A 21,057-nucleotide genomic window follows, 5' to 3' on the forward strand; every position below is an offset into this window, starting at 1 on the left:
TTTATGATAATCCTCCACACTTTTTGAACCTTGGTGTAAAGCTCTGTAATTTTTGATAAAGGTCCATGTAATAATGACTAGGTATAAACCTTTCCTCATTAGGGCCTTCATTTCTCTCCAAGTTTCTACAGGTCTCTCGTGATTTCTCCTCCGATTTGACACCAAATGATCCCACCATATGATTGCATAATTAGTAAACTCAACTGCTGCCAATTTCACCTTCTATTCTTCTGAGTAGTTGTGACATTCAAAATCAATTTCACCTTTTTCTCCCACTCCAAATAAGCTTCAGGGTCATTTCTACCTTGAAAAAAGGTATCTTCATTTTGATGCTCCCAAGGTTCTTGTCTACCTCATCTCTGCCCCTAGGCCATTTCTTCTATAACCCCTTCCATGCCTAGCTTCTCTAGGCCTATTTCTACCCATTTCAAAATCAGATTCATAATCCTCCTCATTCCCACTTCCTGCTTCATCATCAAATTCATCCACAAGTACAGGTTCTCGCCTTGCAGGTCTTCTAGGATTAGGATTTTTATTAGGCTGTCCTCTTTGTAAATTTGCAATCACCATGTCTTGCCTATCCATCCTGTTCCCTGAATTCACCGAAAACCACATTTAAACATTCAAACTGTTGTTGCATGGCATTTATCATAAATGCCATATTTTGTGTATCTTCCTGGTTAGATGTGGGCTTCATCCCTATGAGACATTGTTAAAGCTGCAAGAAAATGTTAGTGAAAATAAACCTTATACACTCCCTCACTAGTTACCCTCAAAAGATATCTCTCCACTCTTAGCTTTCTCTTGTAGCTCTTTAAGGAACTGATCAACTCAAATAAAGATTTACTCAACCTTGCAAGATTGAATTCAACACTTAACTTTAAGGACAAAATCAAGAACTTTAATCAGAAGCAATCGATCCCCAAAGGAACAATCAAATTCAATATCACTTGTGCCTGCGATTACAATGGTAAATTCCACCCCCCGCCCCTTTTTTTTCTTTTTTTTTCTTGAATCTGTATATATATATATATATATATATATATATATATATATATATATATATATATATATATATATATATAACAGGCTCAAAAATTCAAATGAGAAAACAGAAATTGAAGCTGATGGATAAAGATAAAAACAAGATGAATTAACTCACTTGATGTTTAAGAAGAAAATAGACGAAAGAGTATGATGAACAGATGAAAATAAAGGATAGTAACATGATTTTAGGGCCGAAGCTCTGATACCAAATGATGCAAACCCACAAGGATTAGATCCTTAGAACCCACGGACGAGATGGTATTCTAACCCCAAGAAAACAAAAACCAGATTTTTGGATGATCCACTAGAACCTTGAATATGATGAAACAAGGACCCAAAGTGGTGAAAGCCACAAGATTGATCAATCTTTGATAAGTTTAGACATTCAATGAAGAACATAAGAGAAAGCTTCTCTCAAATTTGAAATTCAGAACAAACTCATTGTTTTTATTCTCTACATGACCTCAAATATAAATACTAGTCTTAGAACACCCCTCTAAGCATGGAAACAAAACAATAATTAACTACCTTGGAACACCCCTCCAAGTATGGAAACACAAAACATTAATTAACTACTTTGGAACATCCCTCCAAGCATAGGAAAGACAAAGCAACTAATGAGAAGTTTCAAATAATGAAAAGTCTTCATAAATTCGTGCAGCCCATTAAATGAAGATAAAAATACCATGTTGAGCTCAAATTAATGAAGCCCAGGTTCAAATGAATCAGCCTATGCATAAAATTCAGCAAGACTTCTTCATTTATGGTAGATTTGGCCCAAGTGTCATCAACAGCTTCCATCTTCTACTTGAATGACATTGATGACTTCTTGTAAATTGCTCATACCCAACTTTATATCTATAGATCCACTCGAAGCTTGCCTAGCCTATATGTTTAGAACAAGCCTAATCAGAGCTTCTCTAAGTCTTTAAGCCTGGAATCTTATAATAGGCCTACTTGGAATGTGTAAAGGATCACTTGATATACTTGACTCAGCTTGTTCCTCTTGATGAGTTGCATCAATAGCCATAACTAATTCATGTAATCAATTATTGCAACTAGAGTTGCTTAACTTCAAAAACTTGAAGTTCCATATATGATTAATTCCCAAGCTATGTTTCTCTAGTCCAATTATATTTCCTTTTATGTGAAATGTGTCTACTTTGGGCAAAAAATATGGACTTAACACTTTCAACAACTTAGTTCCCAGACAACCTTCTCAATCTACAATTAGCAAATAAAAGCATGAATGAGATAATATCTAGATTTCATTTAATGACATTAAGTTTAAGAAAAGTTTTTTAAAATATACATATAAAATTAAACCGCGAAGACTGACTCAATATTTCTAAATGAAACTAACAAAAGAGCAGATCCGAGGGGTGGATTCAGCTGCTGCTGCCGCCATAAAAAAATCATAAAAATATCCTTTTCAGTAAATAAACAGACCAATAATTTTGATTTTTATATATAAATAATTATTTAATATTTTGTTCATTCGCAATAAAATATTTTTTTGTGCATCGATAAAAAACATATTTTTTTGAAGACAGATTTTTACTAATCGAGTCGTGGATATCTGACATATTCATATTTAAGACTTTTTCATAGAGCGGTGACGAAACATATAATTTATACAAATCTTTCGACCTCGATTATATTTCATTAAAAAGAGAGACAGAGCTGCAAACTACAAAAGGTACATCTAAAAAAATTAAAATATAATTATTATTTCATTCATTTAAATAAAAAAATTTGATAGAAAAAACTTAAAGTTCAAAAACTTCATCAGTTCTTTATTCAAAAAAAAAAAATCATCAGTTGATAGATCAGTTTTACTCACTGAATACTCCCTGATTATGTATAAAACAAGACGCAAGATGTGTATAAAAATAGACAAAAAAAAACTAAAGAGTGGGCAATCCACCCTTCTCCCGCCATAGAAAGTAACCCAAAGAAATCCTAACCATAAAAACTAACGGATAAGCTCCTCCCCCATCCGAAAGACTTCCCTCGTCTCTCTCTGTCGCTTGCCATCAATGCCATGGCCCAACTCTCTAGGGTTCTTCACACCTCTGTGCTCCCCCACTTCCCCCAGAATCCATTACCTCCCTCCAGCTACAACGGCGCCTCTCCTGCAGTCCCCTTCCGCCACAGGACTCGCTGCTCGATCTCCAGTACTCCGTCCACCACCTCAAGGGCCTCTGAGGCCCGCCCCATCCCATGGGGCTGCGAGATCGAATCCCTAGAGAGTGCCTCGGCTCTGCAGCAATGGCTCTCGGAGTCCGGCCTCCCCCCTCAGAAGATGGCGATCCAGAGGGTGGATGTTGGAGAGAGAGGCCTCGTCGCCCTCAAGAACATCAGGAAGGGGGAGAAGCTCCTCTTTGTGCCTCCCTCTCTGGTTATCACGGCTGATTCGGTAAGGTTATGCAGTATTTTGTGTTTTTTCTTATTCTAGGAGACTGATGGAGGTGGTTATAGCAAACACAATTATTGAGAAAAAAAAAGCTTGTTTATTTGTCATTTCTCTGCACAGAGGATTTCACAATGGCGTAGAATGAGCATTTTATTGGTAACTTGATTTCTCTTGATTCATTTTAGTTGAATGTGAAATTTTCTAGGCTAGAGAATTTGCTGTTTGGCTTGATTAAGTGTTTAATTTTACCAAGGATGACAAAAAAAAAAAAAGAAAAGAAAAGAACTACACATTGATCCTCTGATTAAGTGAAATCTGAGACCAAATTTAAAGCGAAAATGTCATGGTCCACAAGAATGATATTTAGAGTCGAGGCAAAGTGTTAGATAACTGCATATTAGGCTTGGGTGTCATGTTTGATGGGTGAGAAAATGAGATTTTTCACCCTTTTTGAGATGGTTCAGACGACAGGCTTTCATTTCATTTAAAAAAAAGGAATGTCCACAGAAAGAAAGATATGCAAATTCTTATGATCAGGGCATAGAATTAAAGCTGTAGGTATCCGTGGAACTAGGCATTTAGGTTTTGAGATGTTAGGTTTAAGATGCCACTGTTGAGGCATCTATTTCCCCAGACGCATGCATGTTTTCTCTTGGACGCTTGTATAACTTCTTCCGCTGATCCATGTAAAACAACTTATTTTTATTTTTAAAAAGAGAAGAAATCTAACAAACGTCTTACTTGTGTTGCACAATGATATATCCTGCAAATAACATATTGCCATAGCCACTAAATTTCTTTAGTAAATTTTTAAAGACTAATTCAGTAACTCTACCAAAAAAAAATCAATAGCAAAAATTGAATGTATGGATGATCAAGAATCATTAAATATAAAATCCACTGTGGGGCTTACTGTTGCCATTTACTTTGATCTACCTTGAAGTGTATACAGATTGAGCATATAATGCAGGATCATTTAGAATTGTCAAGTTTTCTTATGGGCATCCCCATTTCACAAATATCTAATTCTGGGAAACTTATTGGTAGAAAAAGTTGTTAAAAGATGTATGATGCACCAATTGTGACACATGATGCAACGTTTGAGATCTGCAACTGGATTCTGACCTGGTCATGTCTGGGACAAGCAGAGTTGTGGGGACCATGTCTTTATAAAACCGATATGAAAAATTATAAATCTTGAATGGTTTTCGATCATCAGTTGAAGCTCAGGCAACTAGGACAAAACAACTCAAGGTTTCAGTGGACTAGAAAAAAGCCTAGATGAAAGGCGACATGAAAATTGGGACCAAGAATTCCATTTATCCCTTAACCATGTATAAGCAAATGAACTGATTGAATACTGTTCCCTACTATATATAAATATCCTCCCTAATAAATTCAAACCCATGTATATGGGAATGGCCTGTAGGTTAGAGAGTATTTCACTTCAGATAAATGTATGACGAAATGAATAGTTGAGATGATTTGTAAAGCATCTTAGATCAACAGGATGAGGTTGTAGGTTATGATTATGCTTGCATTGACATGCCTTTTCATTTTCAAAATAATCTTGAATCCAACCATTGGACTATGCATCGTAACTGATAATTTTCTAAGTATCTTATTACTTTGCAATTTGTGTTCTTATGCACATTTTTGCTGTTTTCTTCAATGTGGAGATTCTTTATAAGATCTACTCAATTAATATCACACTGATGTTATCTAGTAGACTTTTTAGATTGTGTATTTTTGTTCATAGGACTGGAGTTGCCCTGAAGTAGGAAATGTTATGCGGAGAAATTCTGTACCAGATTGGCCATTGCTTGCAACTTACCTGATAAGTGAAGCAAGTCTCTTGAACTCTTCAAGATGGTTGCAGTTATATATCAGCCTTGCCTAGACAGCCTTACTCGCTTTTGTATTGGTATGTTTAGAGCTTCAATTGCCTGTATGTGAGGTGTGTGGCCAGAAGAACTGCAACCTTTCTTGCTCCCATGGTTTTTTGGGTATGTTCTCAGATTTCTTCTCTACAGCATTTATATGTCATTTGCAGGACACGCTCCGAACTAGACACATATTTGGTAGCTTCACAGATCAGGGGAAGAGCAATTGAAAGGATTACTGATTTACGGGAACGTATGCATTTCTTTCTCTTCTTTCTATTACTATTACTTGGTTATTTTTGTGTGTATTATCATTTTCTTTGTTCCAAAACTGCAGGTACAACGATTTAAGAGTCAGGATATTTTCTAAATATCCACAGTTATTTCCTGAGGAGGTACCTAAAAATGAAACTCTTTCTCTTCATGCTAACAGAATCATGGAACAGTTTTATCGACATTTGCTTAAATCATAGATATAATAATATAGGAAACATTTCCATCCAAATTCAAAAAGAAATCTAAACCAATTTGAGTTGCCTCCGAGGCTGTAGGATTGTCCATTTCCAAGCATATGAAATACTACATCTTTGTAAATCATTCTTTCCCTCTTAAGCCTTACTGTTCTCTTCTGATTGTCATCTCATGTTTGCTTCCTCATCAGATTGATTGTATCTGATAATGGAAATGGAATGTCTTGTTTCAGGTATTCAACATGAACACATTTGGTGGGTCCTTTGGCATTCTCTTCTCACGTTTAGTGAGTGAAACAATTTGCTGAGTCCATTGTGCTTTGCTATGGTAAAACTACCTGCTTAATTATGTCGTAATATCTATGTAAAAATGATATTATATATATATATATATATTTCAAATGGATTTTCTAGTTCACTACGATCTACTTTTAGATCGATTTCTGATTGATGAAATTTTGACATCACAGGTTCGTTTGCCATCAATGGATGGAAAAGTTGCATTAGTTCCTTGGGCAGACATGCTTAATCATAGCTCTGAGGTATCTTACTCCATAATATGTGATTTTTGTTTCTTTGGTACATTCAGTTCAACTCTGCCCATATTACATAGTCTGCCACTTCAAGTTATTTCTATATGTTATTCATTATTTGGTGTGAATAATATCTGTTGTCCTGCATGAACCCTCACTTTGATTGATGTTGGGTTTGTACTAGGAAATTATTGAGAAAGGACCGGGCATATCTTTTTAAGATGTATGCATATAAGAAAGTGGATCCATGAATTAATCCACTTGACAGCCTTCACCGTCTTTCAGGAACCTTGTCCTGTAACGTACTCAAAAAATCTATGATATGTGTATCCTGAACAGAAGTTTAAACAAATTACCTTTTTGTGTGGATTGGACATTTCATCAGAGATATCTGGTGCATGAATTTTTCCAGGTGGAGACATTCTTGGACTATGATAAATCATCTCAGGGAATAGTTTTCATGACTGACAGGTCATATCAACCAGGTGAGCAGGTAAACAAGTTCTCTAGTTTACTTATCATATAGCTTTTATTTATTTAGTATTGGATGTAGTTATTAGAGTTTCATGATACCCTTGAAAGAAGCTAATAGGTAGAAACATGCTAGAACTTTATCAAAGTTGGTTTATTTTGTGGCAGTTTCTAGACTAGATGTGTTGGCTAGATTTATAGAATTTAATTTGCAATCCATAATTTCTTGTAGAAAATATTAAAAGATCAAGTTTGTCACATTTTTTCCATTACATATAAAGTTTTTAGAATTTGTAAAATTTGTCTTTACAGCCTACTGGTAAAAGGTCTAGGAAGCTTAATTATCTTGCACCATGCTATGACATTAGAAAGTAACATATAAAAATAGTGACCAGGTAACTTTTCCAATGCCACCAAAACAAACACCAAAACAAACTGTCCTTTCTTTCTAATATTGTTTTTCTTCTTTTATTCCCTCTAAATCATTCTGGGAATGCTAGTCTAATATGTTTAGCTATCTTAATTTGGTTAAGAACCATAAACCAGTTTAGGATAATTGTCCTTCTGCACATATTTAACTAAATATATAATATCACTTTTCAAGAAAAAGAAAAAGAACTAAGACTTTTTCAGATTTGTCCAATAACTTCATTGATAAAGATGAGTAATTGTTCTCAAGTTCTCAAAGGTAATCTTCATGTGAAAAACAACTGTAAAGCATCGAGTATGGGCTCTTATATGTTGTGTAGCAACTTGTTGGTTTATACATATATTGTGGTGTCAGCATTTTGTGGTTCTAACTCAAATATTCAAATTTCTGAAGATCAATTTGCATTTTTTAACACCATATGTACGATCTGTCTTGCTAGGTCTTGTGCATAACCACAACTTGAAAAACTCCACTTAAAATTCTTTACTGTACTGCCAATCTAAATACTACTATTCCTCCCTCAACAAGTCACCAGTGTAAGAAAACTGGGTCATTACTGTATAGGGGAAACATAGGGACCTAATGAGCACCAAACTATAATACAGTTAATATTGGAAGATTGGGGATTACTTGTCGTCTTATTTCTAGATGTGATATGCATGTGGAAGATTGTAATTTGTACTTTTATTCTTTGCTAATAGTTATACCAGTCGAGACTTATCCTGCACCATATCCCCTTGATCTGGATATCATGTTTTTAGTTTTGATAAAAGGGTAGCTAAAATCCACTCGCTTAGAGAAACAAAACAAAGGACGTTGATGCAGTTATACAAGACATATCCTCCACCATATCCACTTGATTTGGCTATCATGACTTTTTCTTTTCTAGATAAAAGGGGTGGTTAAGATCCACCCGCTTTATAATGAAGAGAATAACAAAAAGGAGGTTAATGCAAGATCAACCAAAGAAACAGTGCAATCTGAAACAAAATCAAAATTACAAGCTTTGACCCTTGCAAAAACAAAACTCTTGTTTTTACTTAGCTTGCACTAGTATCTCCCAAGAGAGAACAAATCCATATCACGTGTATTAGTTGCATCACTTATCTGGATTGTTGGATATTTTCAAAATAAACAAAAAGATGTTTTATTTTAAAACATAACCTGCCAACTGTTGTTGTGGTTGGTTGGCTGGCCCCTTTTCCAACAGGCATTTGTTTGAGTCTCTTTTCAAACGGCATCTAGCGTATTTGAGAAGGAAGTGTCCGTTGGATGTGTCCGATGGAGGGACGCATGCTTCTGGAGAAAATGTGTATTCCCCAAAGAAAGCATGTATCCTAACAGACAGGACTACTCTATTAATAGCTAATTAAATCCCTGTATCCAGAACACAACAACACACCATAATACACCATTATTATCAGATCAATTTGATTCTGTAGACATTGGTGGATGCTCATTTGTTTGCCTTGTTAGTGCAAAATGTGATCAAACATTGTGCTTCATTGTATCCTAAAGGCTTAAAGCACATTCCCCTTGCAAACCTGATTGGTAAAGGGAAAGCCTTAAGGAAAGTGGCAATGCTACATGCCTTGAAGCCATCCTCTTTTTCAAGCTTTCCATTTTTCTTCCCCCTTTGCTCCAACATGCATTAATTAGTAAAAATATTGGCATTGTGTTCCATCCAAATGGACTAAGTGGCAGCCAGCAAGTTGGTCCTAGATTTTCTAATCCATCTAGCTATCATTTTTTCACTCCAATCTTTTTTTTATTTTGCTCCTTCAAATTTTGATATCCAAAATCCTGTTATCAAATCCGTATGGAAGTTCTTGAACAAAATTTTACATGAACTCAACCAAAACTCTATATATGAAACAAATTTTTAGGGTTGGACATCCACTTGAATTTGACTCCACATTTTGAACTATTCTCAGATTGTCCCTTTATACATGCTTCTATCTAAGTCTAAGCTCAAAGGGGCACCTGCAATTCTCTACCTTCTCCCTATCCAGCTCCTGCAGAATGCTAGCCACCTCACAATAACCCAGCAATCTAGTGGAAAGCGGGGTGGCAGGCGGAGCTAGGGTATTAATAGAAGAGGGAGAGGAGGGTGCTCTGTAAGATTCAAAATCAATGGTGGAGATGAGGCTCTATGGCAGCAGATGAAGGGATCAATGGTGGCATTGTATCCACCTAGAAGAGTCCATCATGATCCATGAAAATCTTCTAAATGCCAGCCATCTGATCTTGATCGAGTGATAGCGGATAGACCCCAGAAAAAGTGGTCTCTTTTTCAGGTTCCTCTAGTAACTATTTTGGATCGGCATGTTTGTTTTTTGCTGGACGCATGTGGATAAACACATAAATTTTTTATTCCAAAGTAAATCCACATAGAAATCCACATAGTAATCTTACGCTGATGGCCTAATAGGCTATTCACACTTAGGATACTTTTGGTTAGGTGGCCACATGGATGCTCAAGACCCAATCCATCTATTCACCCACATGAGCCCGAGAAGTCAGATGGAGTGGGGGAACCCCAATGCCTTATTATGATGATAGCCTAACATGCAGTGGGCTTGAGCTAGCTTCATCCGAGGTCTGGATGTATTGGGCTATTGGGCCATAGTAGGCAACTATTAGGAAGCCAAATGCAAGATAATCCAGTCTCAGCCTGCCATGTCCTAACCCGATGGCCTGAGCCCAGTACGTGTAGACGACCATACATCCATAGGGTTTAACCCATGGGACATGCAAGGCCTGCCTTTTGATTTATACATATTCACATCAGTCCAAACTCATACAGTGGTAGAAATAAATAATCTAATATAATTATTTAAAAGAATTAGTCCACAATCACTTAATAAGAATAAGTCTAATAAATGTATCCAAAAAAAAAATAATCAAATGTTTTCTAGATCCTAAGCTTATCAGTGCTCGATCCCAAGCCCCATCTACTCTTCTGCATCTGAAAAAAATAGAAGAGAGAGAGAGATTGAGCTTTACAGGCTCAGTAAGTTACCAAAATCTCCAGTTGGATCAAGTATATTACACAAGAAATATAAATATTAGTTTGCATGATTTTTCATAAAAGCATGCCAATGAATGAAATATATCATATCTATCAATATAGAATTCAAGATATATAATACATTTGGCCAAAATAAATTTCCAAAACAAACATGGATGGATCTTCCATTCTCACTCCCTTAGTCCTTACGACTGTGGCCACGATGAGCCCATGGCAATCCTCGAAAGAGACTAAATCTTGACTACAACATGCCGTCCATTGATCATGCACCAATGATTGTCCCATTGGAGGCCCAGACGAAAACTAGCTTTAAAATCATATGGAAAACATGCTTCTATCAGCACGTGCCAGCAATCAGTCTGACTGGCTAGGGCTGAAAGAAAACTAGCTCCTGACTGCACCACATTATCAGTTGGCATGCGCTAGTGCTTGCACTACTAGAGACTCAAAAGGAGACTAGATCCTGAGCCCGTGTGATCATAGTCGGACTACATACTAGTAAAATCAACACATAACATATATGATAGCAACATATTTATCGATATAATAAAATATAATTCATGCCCAAGTAAATTATATCATACTTGATCCAATATTTTACAAATTATTTTCATGGAGCATGCATATGATCCTTAACTTAAACATAACATAATAGCAAAAGATTAATTTCCAAATAATATAGATCAAACCACGTGCATGATAAAACACTAGGGATAGAGGTAACTTGGCATGTTTTGCTCTAAATCTCTCGAAATTCACCAATTAGAAAAATCTTCCAAAAACCTAAAATAATTAAGTATCTTATTAGATTTCAATAAAACATTATATAATTTGAAATATCTTGTGGTAAGGTCCAGTCTACCTCTAAACCACCAAATCTAGCTAACATCCAGGGGTCTTGACTACCTCTTGGATCTAAACAATTAATTATAGCCTGACACTAACACAGGTATTTCACAATGAGATGGAGTTCATGGTTACTTGAATGTAAAGGAATCGGTCTTGATCATGCCTCCTTGCTCTCCGGATCCGAGTTTCCACCTGATCAGATTAAAATTTCCGAGTCAGATCTAATTTATCAATGAAAAAAAAATTAGACTAATTAAAGGAGATTTGACTTAGTCTGGGTCAACCAACAAGATAGAAAAGAGAGATAGATTCGGTCTAGGTTCAATCAGAGGCCTAGGTTTGATCTGTTGCTGACATGGGTAAATCATGGTACCAGGTGCATAGAGATGGGCACTGGGCCGGGCCGCCCACGGCCCGGCACGGCACGGCACGGAGCGGGCCCGCCAGCTACAGTGCCGGGCCGTGCCTGGCACGGCCCCTTTTGATAGGGCCGTGCTGGGCTAGCAAATCCTGGCCAGCGGGCCGTGCCTGGCACGGCCCGCTTAGGGCCAGGGCCGGCACGGCCCGGTCTAGGCACGCGGGCCAAGCACGGCACGGCCCGCGTGCCAGCACGGCACGGCCCATAAGGGCCTGGGCCGGGCTGGCACGCGGGCCTGGCACGGTCCGGGCCTGGGCCCGGCTCGGCCCGATAAAATTTTTTTAATAAATTAATAAATATTGAAGACTAAGAAATTTTGATTTATGAATATAAAGCCACCTTAATGGTGGGGGGTTTGGCATAGACCCCTACCAGTTTATTAATTTCAATCAAAATGGTACATGAAGGGAGGTTTGAACCTTGGTCTGACCTCTAGATTCTAGAATACAATAAGAAACTAAGAAAGGGCCGAGGTTTGGACCTTGGTCTGACCTCCAGAATACAATAAAAATGTACAATTATAAAAAATTAAGAATCTTACTAATCATCAGTGATTCAGTGAATCAGTATTCACTCTTCAGTCTTCAGTCTTCAGTCTTCACTCTTCAGTAGTGTTTGTATCATCATCATCAGAGGATGTTGTACTATGTCCACCTTTATCTTGAAGTCTTGCCTCAGCATCCAGCCAATCCTTGAAGCAGAGAAGCATCTCCACCGTTTCGCCCGTCATCCTACTTCTCTTTTCGTCAAGAACACGCCGACCTGCACTAAAGCGGATTCCGATGCTACCGTGGACATCGGCACAGCTAAAATATCGCGTGCAATTGCAGACATAACAGGATATTGATTTCTAACACTCTTCCACCAAGATAATACATCTAGATTCTCTATTTGATTTTCATCATATGCAGACTGAAGATCATTTCGTAAATAAAATTCTAGTTCACTACTTAAAGATGAAGAAGATGAAGAGGAACTTGAAGCATGTGTGTGTCTTCTCTGTGCAATGAATGAAAAATAGATGACGAACGAGAACTACTAGAAGGAGGAATAGAGGTTTGTATTTGTGTTCTAGATCCACGAATTTTTTCATCATATATAGCATAAATATCATAAAGAAGTTGTCTTACCTCATCTTTAGCAGAATCAGCATCTTGATTCATATTTTCAGAGTATGCATCAAGTAAAATTAGCACGCCATTTAATTTAACTCTAGGATCAAATACAGCAGCTAAGTTATGCATAGGACATATCCTGTCCCAATACTCATTCCATTTAGATTCCATTAATTCAATAATAGGCATTAAAACATCATCATATCTATGTTCTGCAAATTTTTGACTAATTATATATGCTTGTTGTAAAAATGAACATGAAGTAGGGTAATAAATACCAGAAAGAACATTGGTAGCATTATAAAAAACTAAGCAAAAAATCTTCCAAAATTTTTCCTTTATTCCAATCAGTTTCAGTCAATGTAAATCCTAATCCACGATCATTAATATATGCACTTAATAAATTTTTATATGGGTATGCATCATGTATCATGCTATATGTGGAGTTCCAACGAGTAATTACATCAAGTTTAAATTTTTAAAACGTTTACCATGATTTACGCATAATTCCTTAAATTCTTGAAGTCTTGATCTAGAAGCATGAATAAAAGAAACTGCATTTCTAATTTTTGAAATCACATCTTGAATCATGCCCATGCCAGCTTGAACAGAAAGATTTAAGATATGACATGCACATCTAATATGCAGTAAATTTCCATCTAATATGGGATGCAATGAGTCTTTTAATAATACAACAGCAGAATTATTATTAGATGCATTATCAAAAGTAATAGACATAATTTTTTCATTAATATTATATGAACATGCAGTTTGATAAATTATATTTGAAATTTGTTGCCCAGAATGTGGAAAATCAAAAGCACGAAAAGCAAGAATACGTTTATTTAATTGCCAATCATTATCAATATAATGAGCAGTAATGGCAATAAAACAATTACTACCTACAGATGCTGACCAAATATCAGAAGTTAATGAAATTTTTACATTTAAAGTAGAAAGTGTTTCAATTAAATTTTGTTTCATTGCTAAAAAATTTGTCATAGCTACTCTTCTAAATGTACGCCTGCTAGTTCTTTTGTAAGCAGGTTGTAGGTTTAATTGAACATATTCTTCAAAATTAAAAGATTCACATAAACTAAAAGGTAATTCATCCTTAACTATCCATTTTACAAGTGCTTTTCTTTGATTTTCATGATTATATGCAAAATTACCTACAAGTAATCCCCCTTGTATATTAAGGGTACTTTGAGTTTGAGCATGAGAATCATGCATCCTATGACTCTCTTGATGTCTTTTTAAATGCCCTGTTCCCCCACTACTACTACAACTATAAGTTTGGCACATTTTTTACATTTAGCTTTCCAGACTCCCTCAACCATAACTCTATCAAATTCATTCCATACAGTACTAGTCCTCTTACGAGAAGAGGTTTGACCTTCACTCGGTTCACCAGTTCTAGAGGAACTAGGAACAGGGGGTTGGGGATTAGTTTCTTCCCCCTCAAGAAACAGGAATGCCAAACTGACTTTCCTCAAAAGATGACATATCTATGATTATTCAAAAAATAAAAACTAACCGCAAGGAGGAATTGAGTAGAGGGTCGGAGGGCAGAGGCAGCGCCGAGATTCCGAGCTTCCTCTTGTGCTCTCAACAGAAGCGACCTTCTCTTCTCAACAGGGACCTCCTCTTGTGTAGCACTTGAACAAACTAAAAATTAAATTGCTAGAAGAGCACTTTAGAAGAGAGAAATAATAGCAGTAGAGAAGGAGAGAATGAGAGGTTTGGTGTGGTGAGAATGAGGGAGGAATGGGCTATTTATAGAAGCCCAAAAATTTTTTTTCCCAAAATACCCCTCAATTCAGCCGTTATTGAGCTGTTGGGAGGGGTAAAACCGACATTTTCCCGAAAATAGCCGTTGAAAACGGCTATTTTCCTCCCCCCTCTCCAGACGGGCCGTGCCAGGCACGGCCCGTCTGGAGCCGTTACGGGCCGTGCCAGGCACGGCCCGTTAAGAGACGTTGCGGGCCGTGCCTGGCACGGCCCGTTTGCGCCCGTTACGGGCCGTGCCTGGCACGGGCCCGTGGCATGCCGTGCCCGGCCCGGCCCACCAATAGAGGGGCCTGGGGCCGGGCCGGGCTGGCCTTCCGTGCTGGACGGGTCGTGCCTGGCACGGCCCGTTTATTCTTTTGGCCCGGGGGGCCTGGGCCGGGCCGGCCCGGCACGGCCCAGTGCCCAACTCTACAGGTGCACAAGTCAGAGAAGAGAAAATAACAAGTACGGAGAGAAAAAAAAAGAGAATTTATAGGAAATAATAAATGAAGAAAAATAAGAAGAAAAGAGAAAGAAGTTAGAAGAGGAAGATGAAAATGGAAGGAGGATGAAGAGAGGGAAGAGAAGAGGCTAGGGGAAGGTGAAGATGGCTGGGTTGTGATGATTGTGGAAGGCTCAGTGGTGGCGGGCAGTGCTCTACGGGCGACAGTCAACAGTAGCTGGTGGCAATGCAGGCCAGCAGAAATGGGTTGAACATGAAGAAGAAACAGTCATGCAAAGAAAAAAAACAGAGAAGGGAAGAGAAGAGGGGCAGCACCCCTAGCTCCCTTATTGGCCAACGGCAGTGGATTCCGGTGGAAGAAGACAATGTCTCGGAACAGCAAAATAGGGTTTTGCAAGGAAAAATAGGGTTTTGGGGCGGTGGAGCTTGGTTGTGGCAGCATGGCGGTCGCCGGAGATGAGGAAGAAGGATAAGGGGAGAGGAAGGGTTTAGAGAAGGGTTTTTGACAAGATAGGCTCGGCTCAGTGAATGGATAAGGCCGGCTGTTTGTCAGTTGGCAGCGGTCCCAACAACCGGTGCCCGTTCCTCACCGGTCTGCATGGAGTCCTCACCGGCCATGCCCTGCATCCATATTCCCACGGCGGGAGCTCTGGCAGGGGATCGCGATTTCCTTGTTTCAATTCTATTTTTTTTTTTTTTGAATTTGAATTGAAATCGGCTTGGTCTGCCAACTCCAACTTGAGACAGACCCCAATTTGGGCCGATTCTCTCACAGCCCAAATCCATTTGCTAGTTCCCATTGTTCCATTGCCCACATCCATCATACCACAAGTCTAGAATCATAACATTATACTATTATTTTAGGATATGTAAGGAATTAAATAAATATTGACATATTTACTAAGAGGAAAAGAAGAAATCAGATCATAGCATATATTTTAGGCATTCACAAAATACAACGATAATCTGCTACTAATAAATGAATATATGATAATGTCATGATGATTTATTACAATATATTGCTTTATGAACGAAAGAAATATGTCTCACGCTGTTATTTTACAAGTTACAACCTTTTAAAGTAAAAAGAACTGTGGAAGGACACTGAATATAATTTCAGGCTTAAGAAGTTGAAGGTGATGATTTCCTTGCTCAGCATGGCATCCCGTAGCTCTCAAACCATAATACAAGTAAAACTTGATAAAGAGGCACCTGAATTTAATGAAAAAGTATTTAGTTATAACAGTGAACATCTAAATTAGAGTTGGTGCAGTTTTCTCTTCCATGAAATCCTTCCATGAAACATATAAAGACTTCTCTGAACAAAGTTCAGACAAGAACAAACAACATCTGTTAATTTCTGGACCGACTTTTGAAATTAAATTATGATCATACACAAATTTGTCTCCTGTGCTAAAACAGACTGCTCTTTGTTTCCTGAACAAACTCTACTTCTTGCTATTATCAAGTTTAATCTAACCAAGTGACTGTTGACCTATTTTTCATGATGTATATTTTGAAGTTTATTTCTATGTGCCACAATAGGGAGTACAACTTGACAGAACATCTCCATCTCTTTATTTTTGTGAAATGAAGGTACAAAAAGGAGCATGATTTAGGCTGTCATATAAAAAACTCTGTATTTTGCAATTTGCTTTATGGTTTATTAATAACATGAGAAAGACCTTGTTTTAAATTTCTTCATGTAGAATCTTGTTCTTTTAATTTAAAATTGTTTAGTCCTGATGATAATCTTTGACATTCATAATAGCTTATATCTTGAATGGATAACTCATTATAAGGTGTACTCTCTGTCTCTGCTATGATGCTTAAATATTTCAACAGGTATTTATATCTTATGGCAAGAAATCCAATGGAGAGCTTTTGCTCTCATATGGTTTTGTTCCGAAAGAGGGTGCAAATCCAAATGACTCAGTTGAGTTGTCATTGTCTCTTAACAAATCTGACAAATGCTACAAGGAGAAACTGGAAGCCTTGCAGAAGTATGGTTTGTCAATGTGAGTACTGTATACCCATCAATGAGTACAGTTGGAACCTGAGTATATAAGGAAAAAAAAAAAGAAGAAAGAATATAAAATAAGTTGAATAATTTAAGCAAACTCATATTCAACTTTAATGAAATAAGAAACTATGTGAAATAAATGACTCTTCATTCTTAGAACCATTTTTCACATTTTGCTATCTGAAAGAGCTCTATTTTGTTGGTCATTGTACTTGTTAAGACAAACTGTTTGGAAATCATTAATTACTATTTCTGCACCATAACTGGAATATCTTATACTAAACTACTTCGCAGAGCAAAGTGAGCGAGATAAATTGAAATTTCCTGAAACTGGAAATGTTCATCTTCATAATGAGGTTGCAATTTCAATTTATGTTGAGTTACATGTAGTTGCCAGTGTTGCTTGTCATTAGCATGATCATATCCTGAAACTTACTCATCCTTTTAAATATATGTTTTGTTTGAAATATGTTATTTGTGAATGATAATTTACTGGAACAAAATGCTGACAATTAAAGATCACTAATTGTCTATATTATTTTAAAAAGCATATTTACTTTGTTCATTATATTATTTTGTAGGAAATATTCAAGTTTATGTCTATGGTCATGATTCTTTTTTGAGCAGGCCTCAGAGATTCCCTTTGCAGATCACTGGCTGGCCACTGGAGATGACAGCATATGCTTACCTTGTGGTTTGCCCACCAAATATGAGTCAACAATTTGAAGAGGTTTGACAAATTTATATTATAATAGAAATATGTGAATAACTTCTTGAATGTCTCTATAATTATTCTTATTGCTTGTAAGGTACAATAATTGAAATAATATGATTGTCAGTTAGGTTGGAGTTGACTGCTCTTCTTTGATCTGTTTTCTTTTTTGCCAACCTTTAAATTCAGAAATATAAGATTATTAGGAAACAAGGTTGGCGGAACTGTCCCAAACCGTCTAGTTCGGGGCGTCCCGAGCTGTACCAATGGCTTATCAGGACAGTTCCAGCAAAGAATCTGAAACGCCGCCCTGGAGAAGGAGAAGAGAAGAAAAGAGATAGCGAGCGAGAGAGGGAGGGAGAGAGAGGGAGGCCGGCGGAGGGTGGCGGAGGCCAGCGTTGGTGCAGGTGGTGGAGGCCGTGGCCGAACCCCTGTTTCGTTCGAGTGGAGGAGGGAGGGAGAGGGAGGGAGGCCAATGGAGGGTGGCAGAGAACGTCCGCACCAGTGCCGGCCCGATTCGCTGACTGCTTCGAATGAAAAAGGAGTTCGGCCACGGCCTCCACCGCCCGCATGCCGGCCTCCCTCCCTCTCCCTCTCCCTCCCTCCCTCCCTGACTCATTCTCTCTTTTTCTCTCTCCCTCGGTTTTCTGTGTTGGTACAGGCTTGACACGGCATGGCGCGGGTCCGTTTGACTCGTGTTGCCGGGCAACCGGTACGGTGCCCGGTACCGGCACAGCAGACCTTGGCAGGAAAGAACCTGAATTCAGAAAAAAAAATCAATATAGTTCCATCTTCTATGTGAACGATGTCTGGTTTCATAGTTTTATGCCAGATGGTGGAGTTTACATATAGCCACTCATAGAAATAGTCCTATGCACTAATTGATTTCTTTTGACACTCATCTATTCATTAGAAACTTGTTTCTGTTTTCTGGTAGAAGTTCTAAACTCGAGGACATCCAATATAATAGACAAGTTAGTTGCCATATTGTGTTTGAAGTTACTCATATTGTATGTGGTGACAAAAATTCTGAGAGATTATGCAAGGTGGAGAGATATGAATTAGTCTTCAACAAGTATAAATCTAGACCTCTGGACAATATTTGATGCTCTTGAGTACTATGTTTTTATTTATTAATTATTAATTATTATTTTTAATAAAGGTTCCAACTGAGAATATAAAATACATGAATAAAACCTGGATATCAGATCCTGTATTGTGCTTATTCTTTATAGGTAGCAAGAGCAATATGCTTAAAACTTGGTCAACAACCTTGTTTTCCAAGGATTGGACTGGTTTATGACAATCCTGATGTTTTCGAAAAGACAATTTTCTTTGAAAGGCAGATTTTGATACATTTGTCAAATTTTGACAGCCTACATCTGATGGTAAAATTTACTGGAAAATGTTAAGGAATATGGGCTCTTATCAGTAATTCTGTCACATCCTTCATTGGCAAAAAATGATTGTGAATATCTACTGGTCTTGCATTTTTTTCTCATATATGATCATATTGCAGTTTTCACTGCCTTGTTTTCCACCTTTGATAAATTTGAAGTAATATGCTTAGTTGAGAATTATCCTGCCACTCATGAATTAACAGATGGCTGCTGCTGCATCTAATAAAAGTAAATCTAAGACCGGAATCAACTACCCTGAATTGGAGGAGCAAACTCTTCAGTTCCTATTGGATTGCTGTGAATCAAGTATAGCAAAGTACACCAAATTCTTAGAGGTAGTGAGTTTGTCCCATGACTCCCATCTGTTCTATAATTTCTAGTAGCATTTGATAACTGAGAGTATAAGTTCTCCGTACTGGTCTTCTAATTCTTGAACCAAAGCTTATTTTTCCACTTCCTTCATTTAGAGATTTCTCTCAAGATAATTTTACATGCCTTTTTACATTAATATCAATCACTTTATTTCATTTGCACTACATCTTCGGTTAAGGTTTTCTAGACTCATGGATAGGGTAGATAGGGTTGCCACTGAAGCTTGTGCCTTTTACTTAATGAACTGATCCTTCCAGTCAGTTTCTTGGTTCTTGAAAGGCTTGACCATAACATGTTTTATGAACTTCCAGGGTGGTGGTGCCCCTGATTCAGTTCCAACAAATGCAAAGCAAGCCAATCGAAAATCGCTATTGAAAAAGCTAGCAACAGAGCTTTGCACCAGTGAGCGGAGGATCCTATATCGTTCACAATATGTAAGCTGCAATAGCTACTGAACTCTACCTTAAATGTGATTCTTATTCTCCAATACAGATGTAATCTGCCAATTTACAGCCACTATTATGAAGTTGTTTTCCACAAGATAGCGAACCTTCTATAAATTATGCTTCAATATACTGTATCCATAAACTCTTTCAAATGAGCTGGATGTAGTCACCCTGATTGATTAATACAATGGACATGATATATCACCAAATTAGTATAATAGTAACTTCTGTTGCTTTTGTAGGTATTGCGAAGGAGGTTAAGGGATATGAGGAGTGGTGAATTACGGGCATTAACTCTATTTAATGGATTCAGAAAGCTTTTCAAATAGGGGAATGTGAGGTACCATGTTGTTCTGTAGCCAAAACATGCATGCTTCACCTTATTTTATTTCACATGCAACAAGTGGTATTCCTCTCTAGTTGACTGGTCTTTCCTATAATCTACATTCATCAAATGCTGAACTGATGCAGGTTGATAGCGGACAATACTGCAGTTGAGAAAATTGTTTGTCGTGGAGTATGTCAACAACCAGATCGTGATCTTTATTCCATTGTCATCCACATGGAAACTCCTGAAATTTCATGAGGAATTAAATTGCAACAAGATACTGGTATCATAATATCTGGTGCAAGTCACCTCTACTGACATTTAGTTAGACCATGTTATTAAGATATAAGTCATTTTGTAACCTGATAGCCCAATGGACTGCCTTCCACAATCACCATTCCCTTCTTCCGTGTAGTCCACATGAGATCTCTCGGATATGGCTATAGCTATTGGTCGCTCCAGTGGAACTTGGGATTGTTGCAATTTGTGATGTAAAACTTAGTTTTCAGGAGTTTCAAGGATGTTACAAGTGTGGTGGGGAAAAAAATATTTATATATTATATCTAAAATGGAGATAGCTTATGTGGAGTTCTTCATTCGCTACGTGGACACTAGTGTTAGTGATGCCTATAGTGTTGTTCTTCGGTCATTATTAAAGTTCATTGCTTAATATGCAACATATATTAATGATATTGGTATTAATATACTCAGTCATTATTAAAGTTCATTGCTTAATATATAATAAAAATTTGGTTATTGAAGTATTCTATTTATTGGAAAAATTGTGTCCTGTACGTCGCACAGGTCCGGTATTAATAATGTCGATGTCATGGTGTTTTTACTCTGTTATAATTAAAGTTCATTATTTAATGTGCAATAA

At 37.4% G+C, this 21,057-nt stretch overlaps 1 protein-coding gene and 1 long non-coding RNA gene across 2 annotated transcripts; both read left to right on the top strand.

The window, feature by feature from the left end:
• The first annotated feature begins 3,013 nt into the window (after nt 1–3,013).
• LOC120111949 (ribulose-1,5 bisphosphate carboxylase/oxygenase large subunit N-methyltransferase, chloroplastic-like) lies at nt 3,014–20,780 on the top strand. Its single transcript, XM_039130408.1, is given in 14 exon segments — nt 3,014–3,466; nt 5,223–5,339; nt 5,341–5,387; nt 5,517–5,596; nt 5,680–5,741; nt 6,050–6,103; nt 6,287–6,358; nt 6,762–6,842; nt 16,742–16,914; nt 17,547–17,649; nt 19,235–19,366; nt 19,715–19,837; nt 20,092–20,189; nt 20,321–20,780. Coding segments are annotated over 13 exon segments (1,506 nt in total). The 5' UTR covers nt 3,014–3,091; the 3' UTR covers nt 20,179–20,189; nt 20,321–20,780.
• On the top strand, nt 11,422–16,076 carry LOC113463349. Its single transcript, XR_003387452.2, has 2 exons — nt 11,422–11,506; nt 14,869–16,076. It is a non-coding gene; the product is annotated as an uncharacterized LOC113463349 (long non-coding RNA).
• Nucleotides 20,781–21,057: the final 277 nt, after the last annotated feature.

This window comes from Phoenix dactylifera, chromosome 1 (genome assembly GCF_009389715.1).
Source record: "Phoenix dactylifera cultivar Barhee BC4 chromosome 1, palm_55x_up_171113_PBpolish2nd_filt_p, whole genome shotgun sequence".
Classification (NCBI taxonomy): Eukaryota; Viridiplantae; Streptophyta; class Magnoliopsida; order Arecales; family Arecaceae; genus Phoenix; species Phoenix dactylifera.